Consider the following 21,497-nt stretch of genomic DNA (forward strand, 5'->3'; position numbering starts at 1 on the left):
ACACAAGTGAGGGGTAGTCAGGTAGCCACATGCTCAAATTATTGAGCCATGTGGTTGACTGGGGAGCAGGGGAAACACTAATGACTTTGACTACAGGGAGGACAGGATGGCCAGCGACATCTGCTGGCCAAACGGAGAGAATACACGAAAGTGACATAGACTGCTGTACTTAGTAGTGTTCTGTGTTCTTCCACCTATATGTTTCATCCAGTTAGAAATTCTGCCCCCCCTGACAAATGTCAACTTGGGCCCCCTACCTGATTTTACGTATAACTTTACAGGGCCCCTATAAAGTGCCCCCTGATTGTTCCAGGGCATTCATGCACCTACTGTGCCGCTGCTTCAATCCATCCACTGTCTGTAACAAGTTATCCAGTCCATGTAACGAGGCAGTAGACACCCTTGGATGTGGTGCCAGTATAATCGCACATAATCATTCACAGCCGAGTATCCTGTGAGGTGTGGATGAAGGTCTGCTGCATTAAAAAAAAAAAAACATCTCACCACCGAGGTCAGCGAGAGGCCTCGCTTTCAGATGTCACCACGACGCTTTGGGGCAGACGAGTGCGGAAGGGCGCTTTATAAAAACGAGCAAATAAGCCCAGCTGAATTGAATGCGGCGCTCATACACCGGGGACCTTGAGAGGCAGGAACCCAGCGCGGGTGTTCAGCTCGTGGGCATCTGATGGCACGGCACTCAGCGAGGGGATTCGTCCGGTAACAGCATCTGCATGCAATATTCATGGGCAAGGTGTTACATAAATCCACAGGTTTTTTTTTTTTTGTCTACCACTGAAATGTGTTTTTTTTTTTCTTCTTTCCATCTTTGAAATCATGTCGCATTAAAAGTCGTGCTGCATGACAGCAGACTGGAGGAAAAAGCCGGGGGCAAATTGGCATACCTGGCAGACAGGGCGGGGAGGGGGCAGCGGGGGGGGGGGGGGGAGTAGCGGACAATGGAAAATGTCACATTCTCTTCCAGACTGATCCCTCCGTGTCACTGCAACCTCTGTGGAGCACGGTGGCATTCCCAAAGCATCGCTGGAACGTACCCTATTGTCACATTGCCCCTGGCACTCCCCAGAATGTTCCATTGGGCTGGCAGTAGTGAAAGTGCTCTGTGGGGTTTAGCGACCGGCTGAAATCTCTCTGGAACACGTGCACTGTGTGTGGCATTTTGTGGCTGCCGGTTTATGGTTAACGCTAGGATTAGCGTTAGGGTGACGGCCGTACAGGAAGCCTTTACATACAGGGGCTTCCGCAGGAGGAGGACGATCATGCTCTTTATCTCGTTGAAGGACGATGGGGTTTCTCGGTGCAAAAAAGGCACAGTTAAAATGATAAAGGAAGGTGAAGTGCAGCAGAGTGCCTGGACTGAAGGTCTCCAACCTTATTTACAGTGAGAGCTACTTCGACAAGGAAAGTAATCTTGGGAGTGGTAAGAGTTACTGGGGGGGGGGGGGGGTGTGTGAGTGGCAGCGATCAGATTAACCCTCCTTTCTTGCCCACTCTGCAGCACGCCATGACAGCTTTGCGTAGATCGTCCAAAACCTGGTGTTAAAATGCATCTTGGCCAATCAGATCATAAGGACACAGCTGAGACACGTGACCATTTACACCCACGTCTGTCACACGTCTCCATGGTGTCCAGCTGACCGCTTGTGTTCAGATTTTGTTACTGTCTCCCAGGTAAAATGGTCCGGCACACAGTTATTGTGATGTCATTTTTCGGGACACGCCAGGATGCATTTGCGTTTACACTACAAAACAGGTGTGGTCAAATATGTCCCAGACCACCTCAGCGAGTGGTATGAGTGATCAGATCACAGTGCGTCTTTTATACAGTGGTTCTTTATATTTGTATTTATTGCTGTCCAGTTGCGATTCGATCGCCCAAGACACATTTTAAAAACCAAGTGTAATCATTGCCGTAATGATGTTCCTTGTAGCGCCTAGTATACATGTGTATAAGCAAAATAACAAAACCAAAAGTGTCATGCAAGTTCCTCATTGGCTCCCTACTTGTGGTTTGCAGGCAGCACGTTGGCGGCCACTGGCCTCGTCACTGTAGCCGTTCAGTTTAATACAAACGCTGATCAAAGAGAGCACGCCAAAGATAGGCTTCTCGCAATTCGATTAAAATCTAATTAGTGTTTTGTTCGGGGCCGCTGTTTATTTTTATTGAATATGAATGTGCATAATTCATAGAATCTCCCGTCGCCCAAATTCGCTCCCCAAGGCATGATGGGATACACTGTGTTTCTTGACGAGGCTTGAGCTGGAGTTAGAACCACCTCTGTTTGGAAGGGAGGAGAAAATGCAGCTCCGCAGTCGTCAGCTGCTTGTGCTTATTCTTCTGTGACATATGAGCTGTCAGAGAACATTTCCATCCATCCATCCGTCCATCTTCTGCCACGTATAGATCCCAAGAGGCGCAGGGCATGAGGCACACACACGCTGTAGTGGATAACAGTCCATTTCAGTCCACATATGAAAGGCAATTTAGAGTCACCTATTTATACAAATAGCCTTTCTTTGGAGAACGGGAGGTAGGATAGATCACCAGGCCACACACGCACAGAGTGGGGTAAGAAGTCAAACCTGTCACTCTGTAGTTGTGAGGGACAGCGCTACCCACAGAGCTGTGCTACGTTCCCCTTTAGTGTTACACCCATGTGCTATTAGAGAAAAAAAGATGAAGAACATGCTGTCAAAACATTTCCCTATGATTTCTTCCAGTGTCATTATCATACTAATGCAACGCGGTCTCGCAGAGACCGTTAAAGAGGCTCTCTCCGTAGCTACAGACGGGCCCCAGTGGCTTCCTTTAAGGCAGTCCAGCAGACTTCAGAGAAGGCATGAATGCGGACGGCCGAAAACGACAAGGAGCTCGGGAATTAAACCGTTTGAAACGGGCGGAGTGTCGCCGGCAGCAAGGTTTCCCCCGGCATGGGATGTGGTGCCGTGATTCCAGAGCGAATTCCGTAATTATACACCCAGGAAATGGCAGGGAGGTTTCCGTACCGTGCGATCAAACATCGCGGCAGGATTTTAAGTCAGCCCTCGTTGGTCATCTAGACGGTATATGCCATGTGTGATGCACATACCAGGACTGCCGTCTGCCTGTAGATTCAGACACCGTGCTTTCTTTCTTTTAACCGCAGCAGAAATTTTTTTATTATTTTTTTTTTCCAAGTCCTTCTCATGTCAAAGGTCACTGACGCTGTGAGCCGAGCTGATGAATCTGAGGGGAAAGCAATCACTGGGGATGAAAGAGTTTTCCGAGTGCCACCGGCAATGGGGGGGGGGGGGGGGGGGGCAGGTGCAGAGCAGGCGATGTTATTTAGCCACCGTGCGGAAGACCTCAGAGACCACCTCCATCGCCCCGAAATCCGGCCCCCTGGGAATTAAAAATACAGAGGCAGGCTGGTTGCATGGAACACAGTGGGGCCCGCTTCACACGAAGGAGTGCTTCAGCGCCAATGAAAGCCCGGCTCGAATATGACCCGGATGAAACACTGCCCCTGCACCACCACCGATGGAAAAATCAATTCCGCAGATCCATCTCAATGCTTGCACGACCCCTATAAAGTCATTCCCGTTTGTTTTGCAAATGAAAGCAACGACAGACTCCATCCCACTAGCTGTTCCCCGGGCCCCCCGAGCAAACAAGTGTGTCGTAAATGGATGGACGAGGAACAAACATTTGATTAGCCAAACAAATGTTAGGTGGAGCCGCCGATGTGAGCGAGGAGTGAGCAGGTGTACGGCGGCCCGTCGCGTCGTAAATCTACCGGGGATTCGCAGATGGCGTCAGGCCGAACGGTAGGCACAGCAAGCCGCAGTACCCGTAGAGACATGCTAGGTGGTATATCTTAGGCAGGAGTGTAATTTCTGCACCATTTGAGTTGCTAAGCATTTTCACGTCGTAATTTGTTGGTGAGGCATAAGATGGGTGTGGGCATTAGCGCCCCCTGGAGGAATTACGCATACTGCGATCCAGCCACCATAACATCCTCCTTTCATTCGCTGAGCATGGAGGTCAAGGCAGCTGACGCATACAAACCCGTCGTCTGCCATGTCTTCGTAAGGTGGTGCTGTCGCGCTCTTGTGCCGGCCGGGCCGCTCCGTTAGGCCGCCAGCCGCTGTTTCGCCTTTAAAGTTCCCATCTCACTACCGCTTCTTGCTGCCTCTCCCCGTTTCATGTGCAAATGATGGTGCCGGCCTGCGACACGCCGTATAATGAACTCCCAGCAGCCTCTGAGTCTCAGCCCTTCAAAGGAATCCCAATACGCTCCTTACCGATAAAATGTGTCATTAACAGAGCCAGATGCATGTATATTTTAAGAGTAGATAATGGTTAAACTAGAGTACCCGAGTTTTGTTCCTGCCGGTCAATGTGGCATTTTTGCTCCATTCGTTACTTAATTAACCTTCTAATGCTCACACTTCAAACAGATACTGAATGAAATGGAAGGATTGCTGCTATTTACTGCTTTCAGTTGTACTAGTGTTTGGGTTAAACTTCTTGGTTTGATAAGTGCAGAAAATGTACTGCTATGCAGAAATGAAATGAAAACCAAGGTGTACCAAGCACATGCGAAGTTTAAAAAAATATCAGTGCTGTTCACATTAGAGATGACAGAATAATGTGAGTTTTTCCAAGGTATGAATTTTAGAGCATAAAACTTCGTAATAACAAACATTTTATAGCACTATGATGTAAATTATGGACTCAGTTTTGCAGCCACTGTGCCTTCTGTTAGCCAACGAGACGGAGGTGTGGCAATTCGAACACTTAGCGGTTTTAGTGCTACACAAATTCAGTACAATAATAACAACGTTCAAGATGTTGTAGCTGAATCTTACTACATCTTTAACGCTCTTAAATTATACATAGAATCATTCAGGCAGAATAAGAATCACAAATTAGTTTCACTCCAGAACAGGGAGATAAGACGCAGCTTATCTCCTGAATAACAGATATTGTTTACCATAGTACAGCACCACGTGTTTGACTTCTTTTATGTTCGTGCGTTGGCTGTTTCATAACCTGTGGTGTATGAACGGAAAATGCAGAGTGAGGACAGCAGCTCTGAAGGTCCGGTGATGGCAGTGACGGGACGGGGCGGCAGGGCCTGATCTGGGCCGTCGGCCAGCCTCCCCCCCCCCCTCCCCGTGGTGCCGGTGGTGGTGCTTTCAGCCGCTCCCTTTGACTGGTTTGCGCGGCGATGTGGGAGACCACCCAGTAATGACAAATCACAGACGCTGACCCCGCTAAAACGCCACAGGCCGTCTGTCAGCTTCCTGCCACCTGTTCTGATTGTCGCCGATAGACACAAGCTGTCCGCTTCCATCCCAGATTCTCGGCCCATGCCCAGGCGGACGGGTGGGGTGCAATCAGGCCCTTTTTAAAAAGCTAGGAGCCCCCACGTTAAGTGGGAAGGCTGAATCGGCTCAGTTAGCACAGTAATTACTTTGATCGGTTTCCCAGACGCTCGATTGGGACCTTCCACACGCTGCCATGATGGACAGAGCGTAGGGTGTAGCAGAGAGAGATTGCGGCGGGGGCTACGATTGCCTTTCGTCTTGGTCCTGTAGCTCGTCCTCCCGCTTCCCCATGCCAGGGGCACATGGACAGGCGGCGTGCCGGTAAGAGGTGCTCCGCTGGTCCGTAACAGCCCCGCCCTTACTCCTGTTGCGGTTTCACAGAACCCCATTGTAGAACCCCATTGTAGTTGTGGTGGGGGGTCGAGCATGGACAGCGAGCACTGTGGGAGTGTTCAGGTCAGAACTATGGCAGAATATTCTCTGTGTGGGGGGGCATGTCGTCACACTGGCAGAGGATTCTGGCCGCTTCTGCTCAGGCCCCGTTATTAGCTATTAGATCTGTGTGCAAAGGCAGCTCTGCATGGGAGGCTGACTCCACTCATGTCACCCTGTATTACCCAGCAGGCCTTGCTGCTGGCATCCTGCTGTGTACAACACTGTCCCCATTTTTTAAAACTGTGGAGTTATAACCTCCCAGATTATAATCCTGATCTGTGTCTCGCTGAATTTAACACATCATCATTTATGATAGTGATTTTAATATTTTATTTAACAATAATTTGGAGGGGGTCTGAAGCATTGTTGTTTCATAATTGTGACATTTCCTTGCATTTATTTTTATAGTTTTACATTTACATTTACAGAATAGTCATAATTCACTAGGTCCAGCTCACACACACGCAGACACACAGAGGCCGTCGCATTTGCGTGTGAAAAGTGTGTGTGTGTGTGTGTAAATGGACCACTGACGCTCCTCACCTTCACAGCTTGTGACGAGGCAGAATCTAATACCTCCTAATGTACAACCAATCCAAAGCCTCCTATTATGTCATTATAACGTTGCTGAGACACCAGTTAGGTCTCCCACACCAAACACCTGCACTGGAGTCTGCCTTATGCCCGTGTGAGCACCCACGTGTGTCAGCTGGAGGAAGAGTGTCCCATTTTCTAGGATAGAGGGGTGGCACATGGACTAAGAATTATCAGCTTTCCATTCACCATGGCAGCCAGAAAAACTGACAAAAAATACGAGCAGCACATTATACGAGCAGCACACGCTCGGGCCACTGCATCAGTGAAAGCAAGTCATTGCTACATTATTATTCTATAAAATTCTGTTATATTCCTAATAAGTCGGGCCTAACAAACTGACCGCACTAAATTATGCTGAAATTATAAGAACGATTTCATTTGGCCAGATGGCTGCAGTTTGTCTGTTTCAGCAGCAGATGAATCAATTGTGTACTCGATTAATAATGCATGTTGACTCTTCCTTAGTTGCTGATGGGGCACATAATCATTTTTATAAATATAAAGAACAACTATTGACCCAAAATCTTCAGATAAATGTTATCATATTTTTAGTAGTAAGGCTGTTCTGTGCGTATGACAGCTACGTATGACTAGTCAGCCCAGACAAATACTGCATAAAATGAAAATTCATGGCACCCTAAAAAACAGACGTCCTAACATGACTCACTAGGCAGGAGCGTGTGCCAGGGTGGGGTCTCAGGGTCGCTGGCCCCAGCTGAAAGCTGATTGGCCCCTGGAGGGCCCCTCCCTGTCACTCACCGATTGAAAACATATCTTTGGTTAAGGATCCATGTTAGCGAATAATTATGGTCCCCCACCTTAAAAAAAAATCTTAGAACCGCTCCTACCACCAACTCAGAGACCCGTGTTCATTGCCTGCCGCTTCCTCTTCTAGGTCCCTCCTCCAGGACGGACCAGACATGCTCTGGGTGGAGCGTAGAGGTGTGGAGATGCGCTGCGGGAGACGCAGACTGCGCCTGGCCGCCATGAAGCTCCCCTGCTCCTTCTGGTTCCTCCTGCTCTTCGGAGCCGGAGGCCTGGTGCTCTTCATCCACCTGCAGGACCTCTCTGAGATGGTGCAGCAGCAAGTTCCAGGTTAGTGTACTTCGTGTGCCTGAAGGTCATCTCCGAGAAGGTCACCACCCCTCGCATCCACTTACAGGGAGTTTCAGCGTCTGTGCTGCGAGGTTCACAAGTGGACCCAGATCAGCTATGGATCTAAACATGAGCGATAAAGCATCAAATTAAGTTACAGCTTCTGACTGAATCTAGGTGTCTCTGTGGGTAGGGGCATAGGAACCGGGGGTGGACCGGAGGGGTGCCCCCCAATATTTAATTTGCCATCATCCCTCCTATAAATAAACCTTTGTATTTAAAATTTATATTAAGTTGTGTCGCCCCCCTCCTCCCAATATCAAACTCTCTCGGAGGCCATTGTCAGTGGGTGTAGGTACCTTCGAACCTAATCTCACATTCTTATCTACAGGATACTTCAAAAGCCGCACATACGTCTCCTGTCTGCACCCAGAGTGTATCTCAGGATAGCCGATTCTCACACCTGCATTATATGTGAATAAGTATTTTCGTTTAGCTAATTAAATCTTAAAGCACTATCTGAGAAGGTGGAGCTGCCGATCTTAATGTAGGCCCCTTTCTCGGTGTCTGCTTAAGAAACATACGCGTGCGAAGTGTAATTGGACAGCAGCGCTTGACACCTTTTTTTAACAAGCGTTTATACCTCACTTCCCTCGGCGTAAGAGGCCCTTAAATTGCTATTATTGCACTTTGCATTGTAGGAGTGTCATTAGCATTCAGCGTATTTCACAGTACATTTGCTTTCTTTGGATTGCAAAGGGAATTTTCTTTAGCTGCACGGACTCCGTGACAAGGCCTGCATTCTGAAAAGAGGCGCAGCGGTTTGATAGAGGATGCAGGCCGAGTGGCGCTGACGACGCGAGCCATCAGTGTCAGGCCGGTGTCGGGGAGCGTGTCAGGCCTTCCGGGGGGGGCTCTCCTGGGGCTCTGACACTTCGCTGACTGACACGCTCTCAACGCCGTTGGGCCAGGCTGTATTTCGGTGCCTCTGCTGGGACTCGCGCCGGCTCACCCGAGTGCCCGTTGTGCGTTTTTTTCCTGCCTGTACCTGTCCGTTCGGCCATGCTCAGACACAGTCAGGTTGTTTTTTTTTTCAGAAATTCTGGGGGTTTTTTGGTCCATAAGCACCTGTACAACAAAGCAACGAGCATCACTGATGGGGTTTTTTTCAACACAACATCACCTGCTTCTGGAAATTGCAGCTATTTTTACTGATGTGTCTTCCATAGTCGTTCCGATAATGATACCCTTACAATAAACGGAAGGCACTCCTTCTAAATAAATCATTTGAGTGCTGCATGCTAAGTCAGAGGAGAGGATTTGGAGTGAATGATAACTGGTTTCCAACTCTTAGTTATCAAAAAAAAACACACACACACACACACAAACAATAAACACGAGAACAGGGGTATATTTGCTTTGTATTTGTTTGCCGTGTTATATATAACACAAAATATTTTAACTAAATTGCACTTTGTGGCTTGTGGGAATTTTACTTACACAAAATGTTCTGAGGGTAGAAGGAAAATTGATTGGTTCAGAGAGACAAGCAATCAGAGTGTAGAGGTGGTGGGACCAAGATATCTGATTGGTTCATCCCATCTCCTCTAGTTGCTTGGATCCACCTCCTCTACAATCTCTCTGACCCAATCGTTTTTCCTTCTGTGCTCAGAACATCGTTGTGTGTGTGGCAGTCTGTGGTTGGGATTGGGAGCAGAATCACATGACACAGGACTGGGCAGGAAATAGAATGTCTGAGGAAACATTCTCCATTTCAAGCTGAAGAAAAGGAAAGCAAATGGATTGGTTCAGCACAGGAAGGCCTTAGCTTGCTGCGGATTGAGACGGGCTTGCAGGATCATGCTGGATACGGCTGCTTTCAGGAGACTACGAGGCACACAAAACAGAACCGGTGGCACCAATCACATGCTCCCCGGTCCAAAACTTCTACATCAGAAGGTCGCCAGTTTGAGCCCCAGCCTCAGCAGAACAGTCACATGTCTGTGGGCCCTTCAGCAAGGCCCTTAACCCCCAGCTTCCAGGTGACCCCCAAGCTACGGAGAGGGCGTACGATGGGGTGGGCAAAGAGAAGCATTCCAATGTACCTGTACTTGTGCAAATGACAAATAAAGCATGTTCGTTTGATTTGTTTGTTATAACTAAGTCCAATAATTTTTGGAATAACAAATGGGGTCCATTTTTTTAAATTGAAATTTCTTAAAACCGTTTTATTGAAGTATTCTTATATGGCATAAAATACAGCAGTGTATTGATGTTCAGTTTTTAAAAGGGATTCGAGACAAGTATTAGTGTACATTTTCAGCAGCTAAAATTGAAATTTAAAAACATAATTTTTCTGCACCATGGGCTGGCTACACGCATGTGCAAGGCGAGTCACGCTACACGTTTCCACACACAGTGAGAGGTCAGTGATCACATCAGCCGCACACAGAGATGCAGAGCCAGGCATGGATTACAGCCAGACGCATAAGTAGCAAATTCATTTCTTCTTGCAGCTGTGAAGTTCGCTGATTCGTCGCGACAACGGTGATTTAACAAGAGCGAATCATGATGTTGCTGAAAGCGAGAAGGCTTGTATTCCGAGCTGATTCATGTTAGCCTATCAGCTGCTTTCAAGGGACACAATGGGGCCGTTTTAAGCAGTGCTTTATGTGAGGGACACTGGTTTTGAACATACAAAGGCAGACATCTGGAGAAGACACAAAGGATCCAAACATTACATTAATCTAACAAGCATGTACTATTACAGGGGGTGGGGAACCTAATCCATAAAGAGCCGGTGCGGGTTTTTGGGTTGGCCTCTCCATCAGCCAATAATAAAGCAGTGGTTCTCAATCTAGACTAGGATTGAGAACCACTGCTTTATTATTGGCAGGTTGAGAGGTCATGCCAAAAACCCGCACTGGCTCTCTGTGGATCTGGTTCCCCACCACTGTACTATTAAATTGTCATTTATTGGCCACCTTAGAACATTTCTAAGAATTTTTAAGGGTCTCAGATGGCATACATTAATACATTTTTTCAGTTTATTAATATTAATATATATTTTTCTGCATGTCCACTGCACTAGAGGCTTGGAGAGCACATTGGGGTATCCTTGATGGTGCACACAACACAGACATTCCAGTGGTGTAGCAGTGACTTGGTAGGTGGGTATACTGTTGTACCGTATAGTTGTGTATACATACAATTTCTAGGCGGGTAGGCGGTAAATCCATCTTTTAGAGGTGGGTATATGCTGTACCCCTGTCCACCACTATGCCTCTGGTAGATATACACAAACACATACAGTACTGTGCAAAAGTCTTAGGCAGCCAAAGTAAGTGATGTTTAAATGATCTTCATGCTGGTGTAAAACTATGCTATTATGCCCATCAGAGTGTGTTAGTTTAGCGATTTCAAAACCTCTGCTAAAATCACCCCAGTATTTGCAGCCACCATCCAATACGCCCATGTATTTTTTTTGACTTGACCACTATCATACCTCGTATAGCTTATCAATATTTCATTTACTTTTTTAAAACTAATTAAATTAATTAATTAAATGAGCTGGCGGTGAAATTTAATAAATACATGGAATGGCTGAGGTGCCCCTGAGGAGAGGTTTGGGACCTGAAGCGGTGTTCATCTAACCATCCAACTAGATATCAGTATCTTTTTGGAGAGCAGAAGAAATGTTTACTAGTGTTTATCGTGTTGCTCTTAATTTGCGTATGTTCTAAGGTTATATTGTGTTTTTTGTTCTGAGTAAATGTGCACTTACTACCCAGATAAATAGCTTTAAACATTTCTTTTGACTGCCTAAGACTTTTGAACAGTACTGTATGCACTCGCATCCATCCATCCATCCATTGTCCCACCCGCCTATCCTTCTGGGTCGCGGGGGGTCCGGAGCCTATCCCGGAAGCTACGGGCACGAGGCCACACACTCTAAATTTAATTCAGTGTCACTTGAGCTGTGCATATTTGGACAGTGTGCAGAGACTGGTGCTGTTGGGGTTAGAGTTAGCATGTTAGGACGAGGCAACGGAACTGCCTACTAAGGCACAATTCCATCCAAAAGCAAAACTGAGACATCCCCTAACAGTCTCTGTCATCATTAGTGTAATTAGCTATTACTGACTAAGTACATAGTGTGGTCTTTCTCGGGGGTGTCATACCTTAGCACACAGTGTTATGTAAAATGCCCCCCTCACTGCCCAGATGACCTGGCAGCCCTGTGAACCCCATTGTTAATAGCACTGTGTTTTAATAAATCATTCGGTGACAGCTTCTATATTGGAGGCTTTTTCTACACGCTTGGCCGGAACATGGTCCTCGGCTCCGGTCTTAATAACACAACAGTACCGTGACGGCTTGCAGCTTAAACGGACAACAATCTCTGATTCATTTTTGGAAATGAAGGACAGTAAACAGAAAGTATTGTTTATCGCCATGGGAACTGACACTGTAATTTCAAAACAATGTTCCTTTTTTCCCCCTGGTTTGGAAAAAAAAAAAAAAAACATTTCTGTGATTCTTAAAGGATACTTTAGTAGAACATGGCAACACACTTCACTTTTCCTTCTTCCTAAATTATTTATCTTGGGTGTCCAGGCTAGGGGAAAATCCTCTGCTTTGTACAGTACAAGCTGTCATTGGCTCTTCCCAGGATGCATCTGGAAAAAGGATTGAAAAAACCAAATGCAGCCAGTATGACCCTTAACAAATTAATAAAAATAAAAAGCGGCTTAGTTAGTGGAGACTTGACCATCCATCCATCCTTCCATCCATCCATCCTTCCATCCATCCTTCCATCCACCCATTTTCTGTAATCATGTATCCATCAGACTGATGTTGAGCCAGAATCAGGTTTCAGAGAGCATAGGAGATGGTATTACTTGTACCGGATGACAGTCCAGTACAGGATTTGATCACATTAACCCAATCCAGTGCATATCAGCTAGAGTCCATTTTAATATACCTGTAGCCTTTTAATGGCTGAATTTAGAGGTAGGCAGAATTTACCTCAATTTGCATTTTCTCATAACTGATTCTATAGGAGCAGCCATCAGGACCACCTACGCAGCAATAGCGTTGGTTACGTAAAAGCCCAAAATCCTCAGCTTTGATTCAAAACTGAGCTGGTAGCTTGCTGGTGTCTCACTGGGCTGACAAACATATTGTAGGATAAGTGTTGGGGTTGGTGCTGAAACCTAGGGAAGACAGGTGTAGAAGAGTTTGTGGAATGCATGGGGGAGATTGGTCCTGCAGTTCAGACAGGCTCAGTTCGCTAACAGGCAAAATTCCAGGAAGTACGGTGCTGCATACTAAAAGGTGCAGTGCATACTAAAAGATGTAGTGCATACTAAAAGCTGATTTTTATTGAATTAAAATAGACCTTTGATCAAGGCACCTTTTATGTATTAGTGTTTTTGGATGTTTATAATTTTTTCTTACCTTCAACAATACTATAATTGACTATGTGAAGCTGTTCCTTTCTCAACATTTAATATGTGGAAGGCTTCACATTTGCCGTTTGATGATTCTATTACCAACCATGTTAACCCAGTTAATGAAATCCTCAATGTGCCAATTCTAGCTACAAAAGAACACGACGATGTATCACTCAGAATCGCGGTCTTGCGGAGCAGTGAAGGCGAGTGAGTGCTATCATATCGGAGACAAATCGAGTTTGATCCAGATTTGGTAATCTGATGAAGAGACGGTCTCTCTGCTTACACTTTCTGACATTTATAATTCAGGAGGATGGTCTCATATCCGTATCCTGTTTGCAGCTGTTAATCACAGCGCTATGTTACAGCCCAGCAGTGATATCAGTCTGTCACGACGCATGAAATGCGCCTTCCAGACGTCCCCGTGTGACATGCTGCTGGGAGGGATGCTGCGTTTGTTTGGCTTCTGCGCAAGGCAGAACGAGAAATTTCAGGATGGGTACACTCATCTCCACTGAAAACGTTCTAAATTAGTCATTTGTAGGAATGAACATGGAAACACTTTACTCAAGACCATGTTTATAGTAATTTCTAAACACATTTTTAACAAATAAATATGCATTCATAAAGCATTATATGCACTACATACAAAACATTCTCAATGCTGATACCGACCATTATAATGCATTATAAAGGTATCTATAGTACATTATTGATGAAAGCTTCATTGGGCAATTATGATGCATAATAAACATGGCTATAATGTGTTATGCCTTTTGATAAACATTTGTAGCCATGTTCATAATGCTTTATGAATACATTATAATGCATTACGAATGTGTTTATAAATTACTAAAAACATGACTTTAAGTAAAGTGTTACCAAGAACATTTTAAACGTATTGAATGCAGGCTGTCGTTAGGATTGTGGCTTTGAGTTCAGCACAGTCTTGCTGTAGGACTATTAAGCTTACTACTGTCTATGCAACCAAATGTTTTCTGTTGTCAGTCTCGTCATTTTCAATATAGGAGCAGTACTGCCAGGGACAGTGCAGACAAGAAAAGATGCTCCTTAGAGATGATATGGGCTGATTTCTGTATTTTTATGAGACTGAGGAGGGGGGCCCCTCCTCAAACTTAAAAAAGAGGATTTAGAACATCACAAGTGGGCTGGTGCTCAGCTCCCCCCTCCCCCCCACATGCTTGTTATGAGAAGCTTGGGTACAGTGGTACTTGAAAAATATTTTGAAGGTAGCTTTTTGGCTGCGGTCCCCAGACGGGGACTGTATAACGAGGACTTCCCGGCTTTTTTTTGACCCCTCCCCCCATTCTTCAACTTCCACCGCTTATGAATCCTGCCTTTTGTTTCAGGACAACTGAACCAGATCTTCAACGTCCAGAAGTCCAGTAATCCTTTAAGCCTTTTTTTTTCGCTTGACAAAGTCCAGTTCAGCTGTTCCTTAATGTAATTAAAATAATTAATAATGAAATTCTGCACATGACCATGAGCTGTTGGTATGCAAATCCCTTTGCAAAATGTCCCTGAAAGACAAAAAAAAAAAACACAATACTCTCCCCATAATGTCACTGTTTCCAGTTGTCTTACGCTGAACAAGTAGGCAGGTTTCTCTAATTTGAGACCATGATTAACCTTCTTGGGATCCCTTTGTCCCCGCATTTCATGTCACAGATAAATGATGACTTCCCTGGACCCAGAGCTCAGGGTCATGCAAGATCTGGTTTCCTATATACCTGATTGTAGATGACAGAGGGATCCGGTGAGCAACCAAAACAGACACAGGCTGCAGGTCTGAAGTTCTACTCTAGCTGGACCGTCTCAGTCGACTTACTGCTAACATTCCCGTTCCTCTGGATAGCCCGTGCGATGACCATGCCTGAAGTAAAACAGGGAAGGACTTATCAAAGTAATCTTCTCTGACATCTGCTATAATTTAGGTCTGGCTTTGGAAATTTTTCCATCTCTGAGGCCACTGAAAGCAAGCATTGTGTTTATCTACTGGTGTATCGCAGTAAGATGACATAACCAGACAAATTGGAATTATGCACAGATGCATTTGTAGCTAAATAAAAGCCAAAGACATAGAACCATTGGTCTCTCTGTTTATCCCTTTACACGAATCACAGCGTCCGCACATCCGCGGCTCTTCAAATCTCTGATTTCTTCTCTTCTTTTCACACTTCAAGAAATTGATTAGTTAAACCCTTAAATCTTCCCCATACTGGCTGATAGGGATTCTAGCATGGAGATGATTGTCATAAGCCCAAAACACAGACTCAGTACTCGAAGTTGGTAGTCAGTGATCAGGCACAGACAGGGCGATGAAGGGTAAGGGGGCGGTGTGTGAATTAGGGCTCTGTGCCCATGATCAGAAGTTTGCTAGTTCAAATCCTGCAGTTGGCAGAATGATGTCACCATTGGCTCCTTGATCAAGGCCCTTAACCCCAGTTGCTCCAGGAACTGGCTGTCCTTGCTTTCTCGACTGCATGTCACTTTATGTAAACACATCTGCAAAATAAATGTCATCCAAAGTCATACAGTAGGTCAGATACTGTACACAGGACTAAAGCTGAACCTGAAGAAAGAGGCAAAACTACTGAACACAGGATTTTAAATTTCTAAATAGGCCGTTAAATGTAAATGTAGACAATGATCAGGAAAAAGGATTTTGGTTTGCAATGATGTAGACAAGAGTGCATTATGGAAGGAAATGACAGTGGCAAAGATTTCAATGTGTCTAATTGATTTGCTGCTCTGGTCCACTAAAAGCCTGCATTTATGTGTTAACAACACATTTACTGACACTGCATTTATATCTGGAAGCAAAACATTTCCCAAAGTCTCTTGCTTGAACTGATTTCTTAGAACTGCAATTAGTATATGAGACCACAGCTCTCCTTCTATAAGGAATTCCCTGAATATTACTACTGCAACAGCTTGTCACAATCAGTAAGGGCTGCCGAATCAGCAAAGGGTGTGTTTATTTAGCCCTGACTGTCCAGTGTGAGCACTTACGCAGGACTGTGCTCTAGAGACTGACCACTCAGGATGATGCAAGTCCCTGTAATAGCACTCGCGCTTCACCTACATCCATCACCGTGTCCTGCTGCACCTCCCCATGTTTTCGCCAGACCTCAGCTTGCCCATATCTGCATGTATTTCCAAGAGTTTACACCCGGCCAACAACCTGAGATCTGACAAAAACATCTGGCAGGATCCGACCGGAGACAATTCCTCATGCCAAGTGGGAGTCTGTCTTCCAAAACAGAGGGGGAAAGGGGCCAGTGAAAATAGGACATTAGTCACATAGAGTCGCCTGTACTCTAATTGGGAACTTTCATCATAATATGTCCAGTGTACTCCCAGTATTCCGCAAAGATTTCGCCTTTAAATAGAAAATTCCAGTTTCTCAGTTGGAATTAGAGTGCTGGACTTCAGAGTCTGTTACTGTGAGTGTTTGCTTAAGACCAGGTTACTAATGTAGTTCCTATGTTGTCCTTCTGAATTAAAGAATATGGTTTCATTTGTCAATGTAGTGCCAGTTTGTTTGCATTATAATTCCTTAGAAGGGAAGGGGTTGTACCATTAAGTGCTTTCCTGGAAAGAGCATGTGTCCATGAGCTGTTAGTCTTCAATGACATGTATCACCCGTGTGATTTCAGTAAAAGTGCAAATAGTACTTTCATTATTATTATTATAATTTTTTATTACTATCATCATTATTTGTTTTTCAGTTTGTTTCACGCTGTTTTACGTTAGCGGCATGAACATTAATTATATGGATTAATTAGCATGGGAGCGTGCAAATCCACCATAGTTAATTCACTGTCACTGAGCTCTTTGACAATACAGTAGAAGAACTTTCTGCAGAGTGTCTGAGTGTTTTCTGGAGTGAGGAACACCTCGTGAGGAATTCACCTGCTTAATTCTGAGTGTCGTCTCCAGGCCGACTGGGACCCCCGTAGTTCAGATCAGCCCCATCTCTGGTTTCACAACCTTGTCGATCCGTAGCATAAGCCACAAAAGCCCTAGAGCAATGGACGCTGGCATATGGCCTTATTTTCTGCATCTCCTGGCCTGATTTGCTTTGCCAACCTAACCTGTTTACACCAAATGCAATCCCCAGCCTCTGCTCTGGCTGATTCCTTCCCTCCTGACTTCCTACATCTGTGTTGTAGCAGGGGTCCGGTGCCAAATTGCTTTTTTAAGTGCTTTTAAAACTGAATCTGGTAGATGTATGAGAAACAGAAGAACAGCAGTGTATTCCTCACTCGTACATATCAATCACTTTGGTTTGACTCCGGAAGGCACTTTGCTTCTAACGAGTCTCACAATTACTCATGCCATCACTCCCAGGTTAATAATTAAACATGCTCCAAATTATATGCAGTTGTTTTTTCTTCTCAGTCTTTGCTGCCTTGAAATGCGGATATGTGGCAAAATTTGTAATTTCCCACAAAGAGTCAGCGTGACCCATTACTTCACAGCATCAAGGAAAAAGCCCAGTACTGTGAGATCTAACCTTTAAAATGTCCCACCACTCCATTAGATAGAAAAACCCGGAAATATCTGAGGTTTAATGATCCATGAGCCATAAAATATAAAATAAGTAAAAACACAAAGCACTTCAAAAACAACAAGAAAAGCAACTCAGAACAACATTAAACAAAAGAGTGTGCAGTTTAATCTTAGGGAGCAAACGAATGCTTTCATCTTGTTTTTCTGATCTTTTGCTTTCAGAAAAACCATCCCACTCGATTAGAAAGCTCGGTTTTGGCAGTAGACATGTAAACAAGGCAAGACAATGCAGTGAAGTAGAAGATAGCCTTTGTGTGAGATTAAGTAATTTGCCGAACTGGCTGACACAGTGGAGAACCGGACGCAAACCGGACCCTGGTTCAGCTCAGTGCTGATCCAGCTGAAAAAAGACAGACTTCCCGCTCCATCGCCAGACTCCAAGCTCATAATTGCCTTCATGCAGTAAGATACACACACAGACTCATGGTGGTAACACTTTACTCGATGGCATATAATGTAGTAGTACACTATTACTTAATGTATTAATTAACCAGAAATCAAGTGTTACTATCGTTCTGATCCCGTGCTTTTTCATGATTAATCAGTCATAATAGTTCATGTACAGTATTTCATACATTTAGTACGTTTGTTCATGATATATACTTGAGTAATAACTACAGGGTTGCCGACACATCTGGCGTTGCACCCTCACACGTCTGGCATGGCACCCTCACACGTCTGGCGTGGCACGTTCACACGTCTGGCGTTGCACCCTCACACGTCTGGCGTTGCACCCTCACACGTCTCGCGTGGCACCCTCACACGTCTGGCGTGGCACCCTCACACGTCTGGCGTTGCACCCTCACACGTCTGGCGTGGTACCCTCACACGTCTGGCGTTGCACCCTCACACGTCTGGCGTGGCACCCTCACACGTCTGGCGTTGCGCCCTCACTTTCTGACGTTACGCTCACGCAAGAAATCTTGCTGTAAATCTGCATTATTCCATTAGAAACCTAAAATTAACTACATCAAAAGCATTGGGGTAGTTTGCAAACCCTACAGACTAGTTGTAAGGTAATAAAACATTTACATACATGTAAGTGCATGTGCAGACTTGTCTCAAATTAAAAATCTCAAAGTTGGCAACCCTGTAACTGAGTTACTAAGTTACTTGTGTCCCCTCAAGTGAAGTGTTACCACAGTGAATGCTGTACAGTCTGAGGCTGCTAAACGACATGTAAATGATTACCCACAGCCGTGTCCCCCTTAAACTTTTCCAGGTTATGCCTCATCTCCGTGTCCCATGTTCTCTCAGGTCATATTCTCCCTGCAACCTAGCACCTAACATATTCTCCCTGCAATCATTTTACATGAGGTCACAATAAAAGAGGGACAGTAAAAGCTTGGATGGGCAGTACTGGGGGGGTGTTCTGTTCACTATGTGCTCAGCATCCCTCTTCCTGTCATCCTTCTCTGTCTGTCTCTTTTTCTCAAGCTACCTTGCATGTCTTATTCTCAGTCTAAAACATTAGCTTATCGCCGACCGCCGGCAATAGACCTAGATGCCGAAAGATGCCTTTTTACGGAGTCGGCTTCCCGCGTGTCTTGGCCGAACGCCCGTCGGCAGAAACGTCAGCTGGGATCGAGGACGTCCCTCTTAACTTGAGCCATCGATGTGACTGGTCTAGAAACAAAACAATGTGCGAGCTGTATGGGTTTTCCTCACTCATACAACCAAAGGCGTCCTAGCGAGTGCTTTCAAGATCCTGCATGTAGTCATGTTTATCTGCCCCCCCCCCCCCCCACTCCATGAAGACCTTTTCTTGTAAGACAACTGATCAATCAGGGCAGGACTGTTTACAAAAGCTCTCCAGAACGCACCAGCATGTAAACACGTCTCATATGGAGCCATTGAAGCCAAACATCAGCATTCATTCACAGTATTTACATTTCATCCAAATAACAAAGAATGAAAATACTTATATATTTCTTTAATGTGCATTAAACCGATTTTTTCTTTTTATTTTTATTATTATACATTTATTTTAATTCAGATCCCAAGGACAAAAACTCCACTTCTGGCAGCCAAGGTCTTGTTTTTCATTAAGCTCAGACTGTAGATTTTAATATATGTAGTTTTCATGCGAAGGTCGTTAAAGCCCATTGCTCGGTATTAATGCTGATATTAATTAGTGTAATTAGGGTAGTGTTTCAGCACAAAGTAATAACAGTGTATTCTTTTTTTCCACAAAAATAAACCAAAACAATCTGTGTTAGATTCCCAAAAGAATATTACAGTTTCCACTACATTCTTTGCGATAAATACACATTATCAGTAACTATACATTTTGTGCAGAAATCATAAATATCACTTGAAGCCTTGGTATTTGGGTATGACTAGGTAAATTCACTTAAGGTTTATCTGTAATTCTTTATCTGGTCATATTACTTGCTCTTTTCTCCGGTCTGTTAGAATGATCTCTGACTATTTTGCTCCGTTTAACCAAACTGCTGTCTAATAAACTCTCGTATTTGCTTCAATCACGCATCATCTGGGATCACTTTGAATTTTGCACTGCTTCTTTTCCAGCATGAAAATCTCCTAAACTGGATATCAGAAAATGATCTGAGTGTCATATAAATTTGAGCGGCAGAGATGTTTACCGACTGCATGCTAGCAGGATACTGCCAGAATTACGGCACCGAAATCAGCATAAACGCGGGATGGAGGAAAATCACATTATATCTCATATTCCAACTTTACATCTGTTGCAAAAGCAGATTATTCAGACCTGTTATTCCAGAGACACTTGGCAGCAGTAGCAGATGCATAAGCAACTGCCTCATGACCTTAAATATTCAAATAAAGCATTTGGATAATATGAGCTCATGATCACTGGTACTCTGCCTTTCGAATGAGCTGCAGCGTTACAGACCAGTCAGACTGAAACACTTACAGGGACTGTTGCCCACTGCATCCACTGGGTAGGCCTATATGACAACGAATCCTTTATACACTAGGATATTCATTTCTGTTGTGGAATTAGTATTGTGTTGTTTGCACGAAAAATATCCATATAGCCTCTGACATTTCTGTGACGTTACATGTTGTGTAGGCAAAAGAGTTTGGAGCACACAAAAAAAAGCCGTATTTTTAAAGTACCTTAAAAAAATGTACGTGAAGCTGGCCATGTGCCGTGACAAATTCTTGTATTTAAGCACGGATGCTAAATCCTAGACGTCCCCCCCCATCTGCAAAGTGACGTTTGTACAAAAAAGATAATTAAAGTTCATGCAAATATTCTGCTGTATGGAAGCTATTACTGTGAGCCGTTACAGCCAGTGTATTGTAAAATGTATGGATCTTTTTTCCCCACTTATTATGCTTCAAATGACATTAGGGAGGCATTATACATGAATGTGGTTCAGTTAGGTGTATTGTGTGTAATTTTCAGTGTGCATAATTAATTATTTCTGTGCAATATGCACGGACTATGTTAAATTCACTAGCTTGTGCATTTACCAGCGTGGCTGCTGGCTGAAAAAATTAGGTGGCAAGAAAATAATACTTTTACAGTGGTACAAAAGGGATGTTTTTCAAAGAATAGAAAAAACTTTTAGTAATAAATTATTTCAAAGTTACTTGTTGCATAGTTTTATCTCAAAGACAGAAGAGGTACTGTTTCCTCTACCTCTATGGACCAGCCTCCCCTGAGCAAGAAATACTGTGAATGTTTATAAAATATTATGCTATGGTATAGATACAAACATTATAGGAGCAGAAGGCTAATCCATGCGAGGAATGGCTATTTACTTCAGTACTGTAGCTGGTAATTTCTAAATCAAATAACAAAATTGAGCTTATTTTGCTTATTAATTATGTACATCTGTAGATAGATTCTAAAAGGTTTTAGGCACACAAATTAAATTCATCAGATTTATTTGCATAGCAATAACGGATTAAATTTTTTCCCAGCTCATCAGAGCATCTGTAAACGTTCCTAAACGTTGAAGTTGATAAATTATGTGATGACTGGAATTTAAA

General features: G+C 44.3%; 1 protein-coding gene across 2 annotated transcripts in view; it reads left to right on the forward strand.

Annotated features, from left to right (window-relative positions):
- Positions 1 to 21,497, forward strand: part of LOC111832763 (carbohydrate sulfotransferase 8-like) — a 143,745-nt gene that overhangs the window by 32,589 nt on the left and 89,659 nt on the right. The window contains exon 2 of one of the 2 annotated variants that reach the window (XM_023790449.2): positions 7,259 to 7,458. In XM_023790449.2, the coding sequence (XP_023646217.2) occupies positions 7,259 to 7,458 (200 nt within the window). The remainder of the gene's footprint in view (positions 1 to 7,258; positions 7,459 to 21,497) is intronic. The other variant, XM_072718351.1, reaches the window with a different exon arrangement.

This window comes from Paramormyrops kingsleyae, chromosome 11, assembly GCF_048594095.1.
Source record: "Paramormyrops kingsleyae isolate MSU_618 chromosome 11, PKINGS_0.4, whole genome shotgun sequence".
Lineage (NCBI taxonomy): Eukaryota > Metazoa > Chordata > Actinopteri > Osteoglossiformes > Mormyridae > Paramormyrops > Paramormyrops kingsleyae.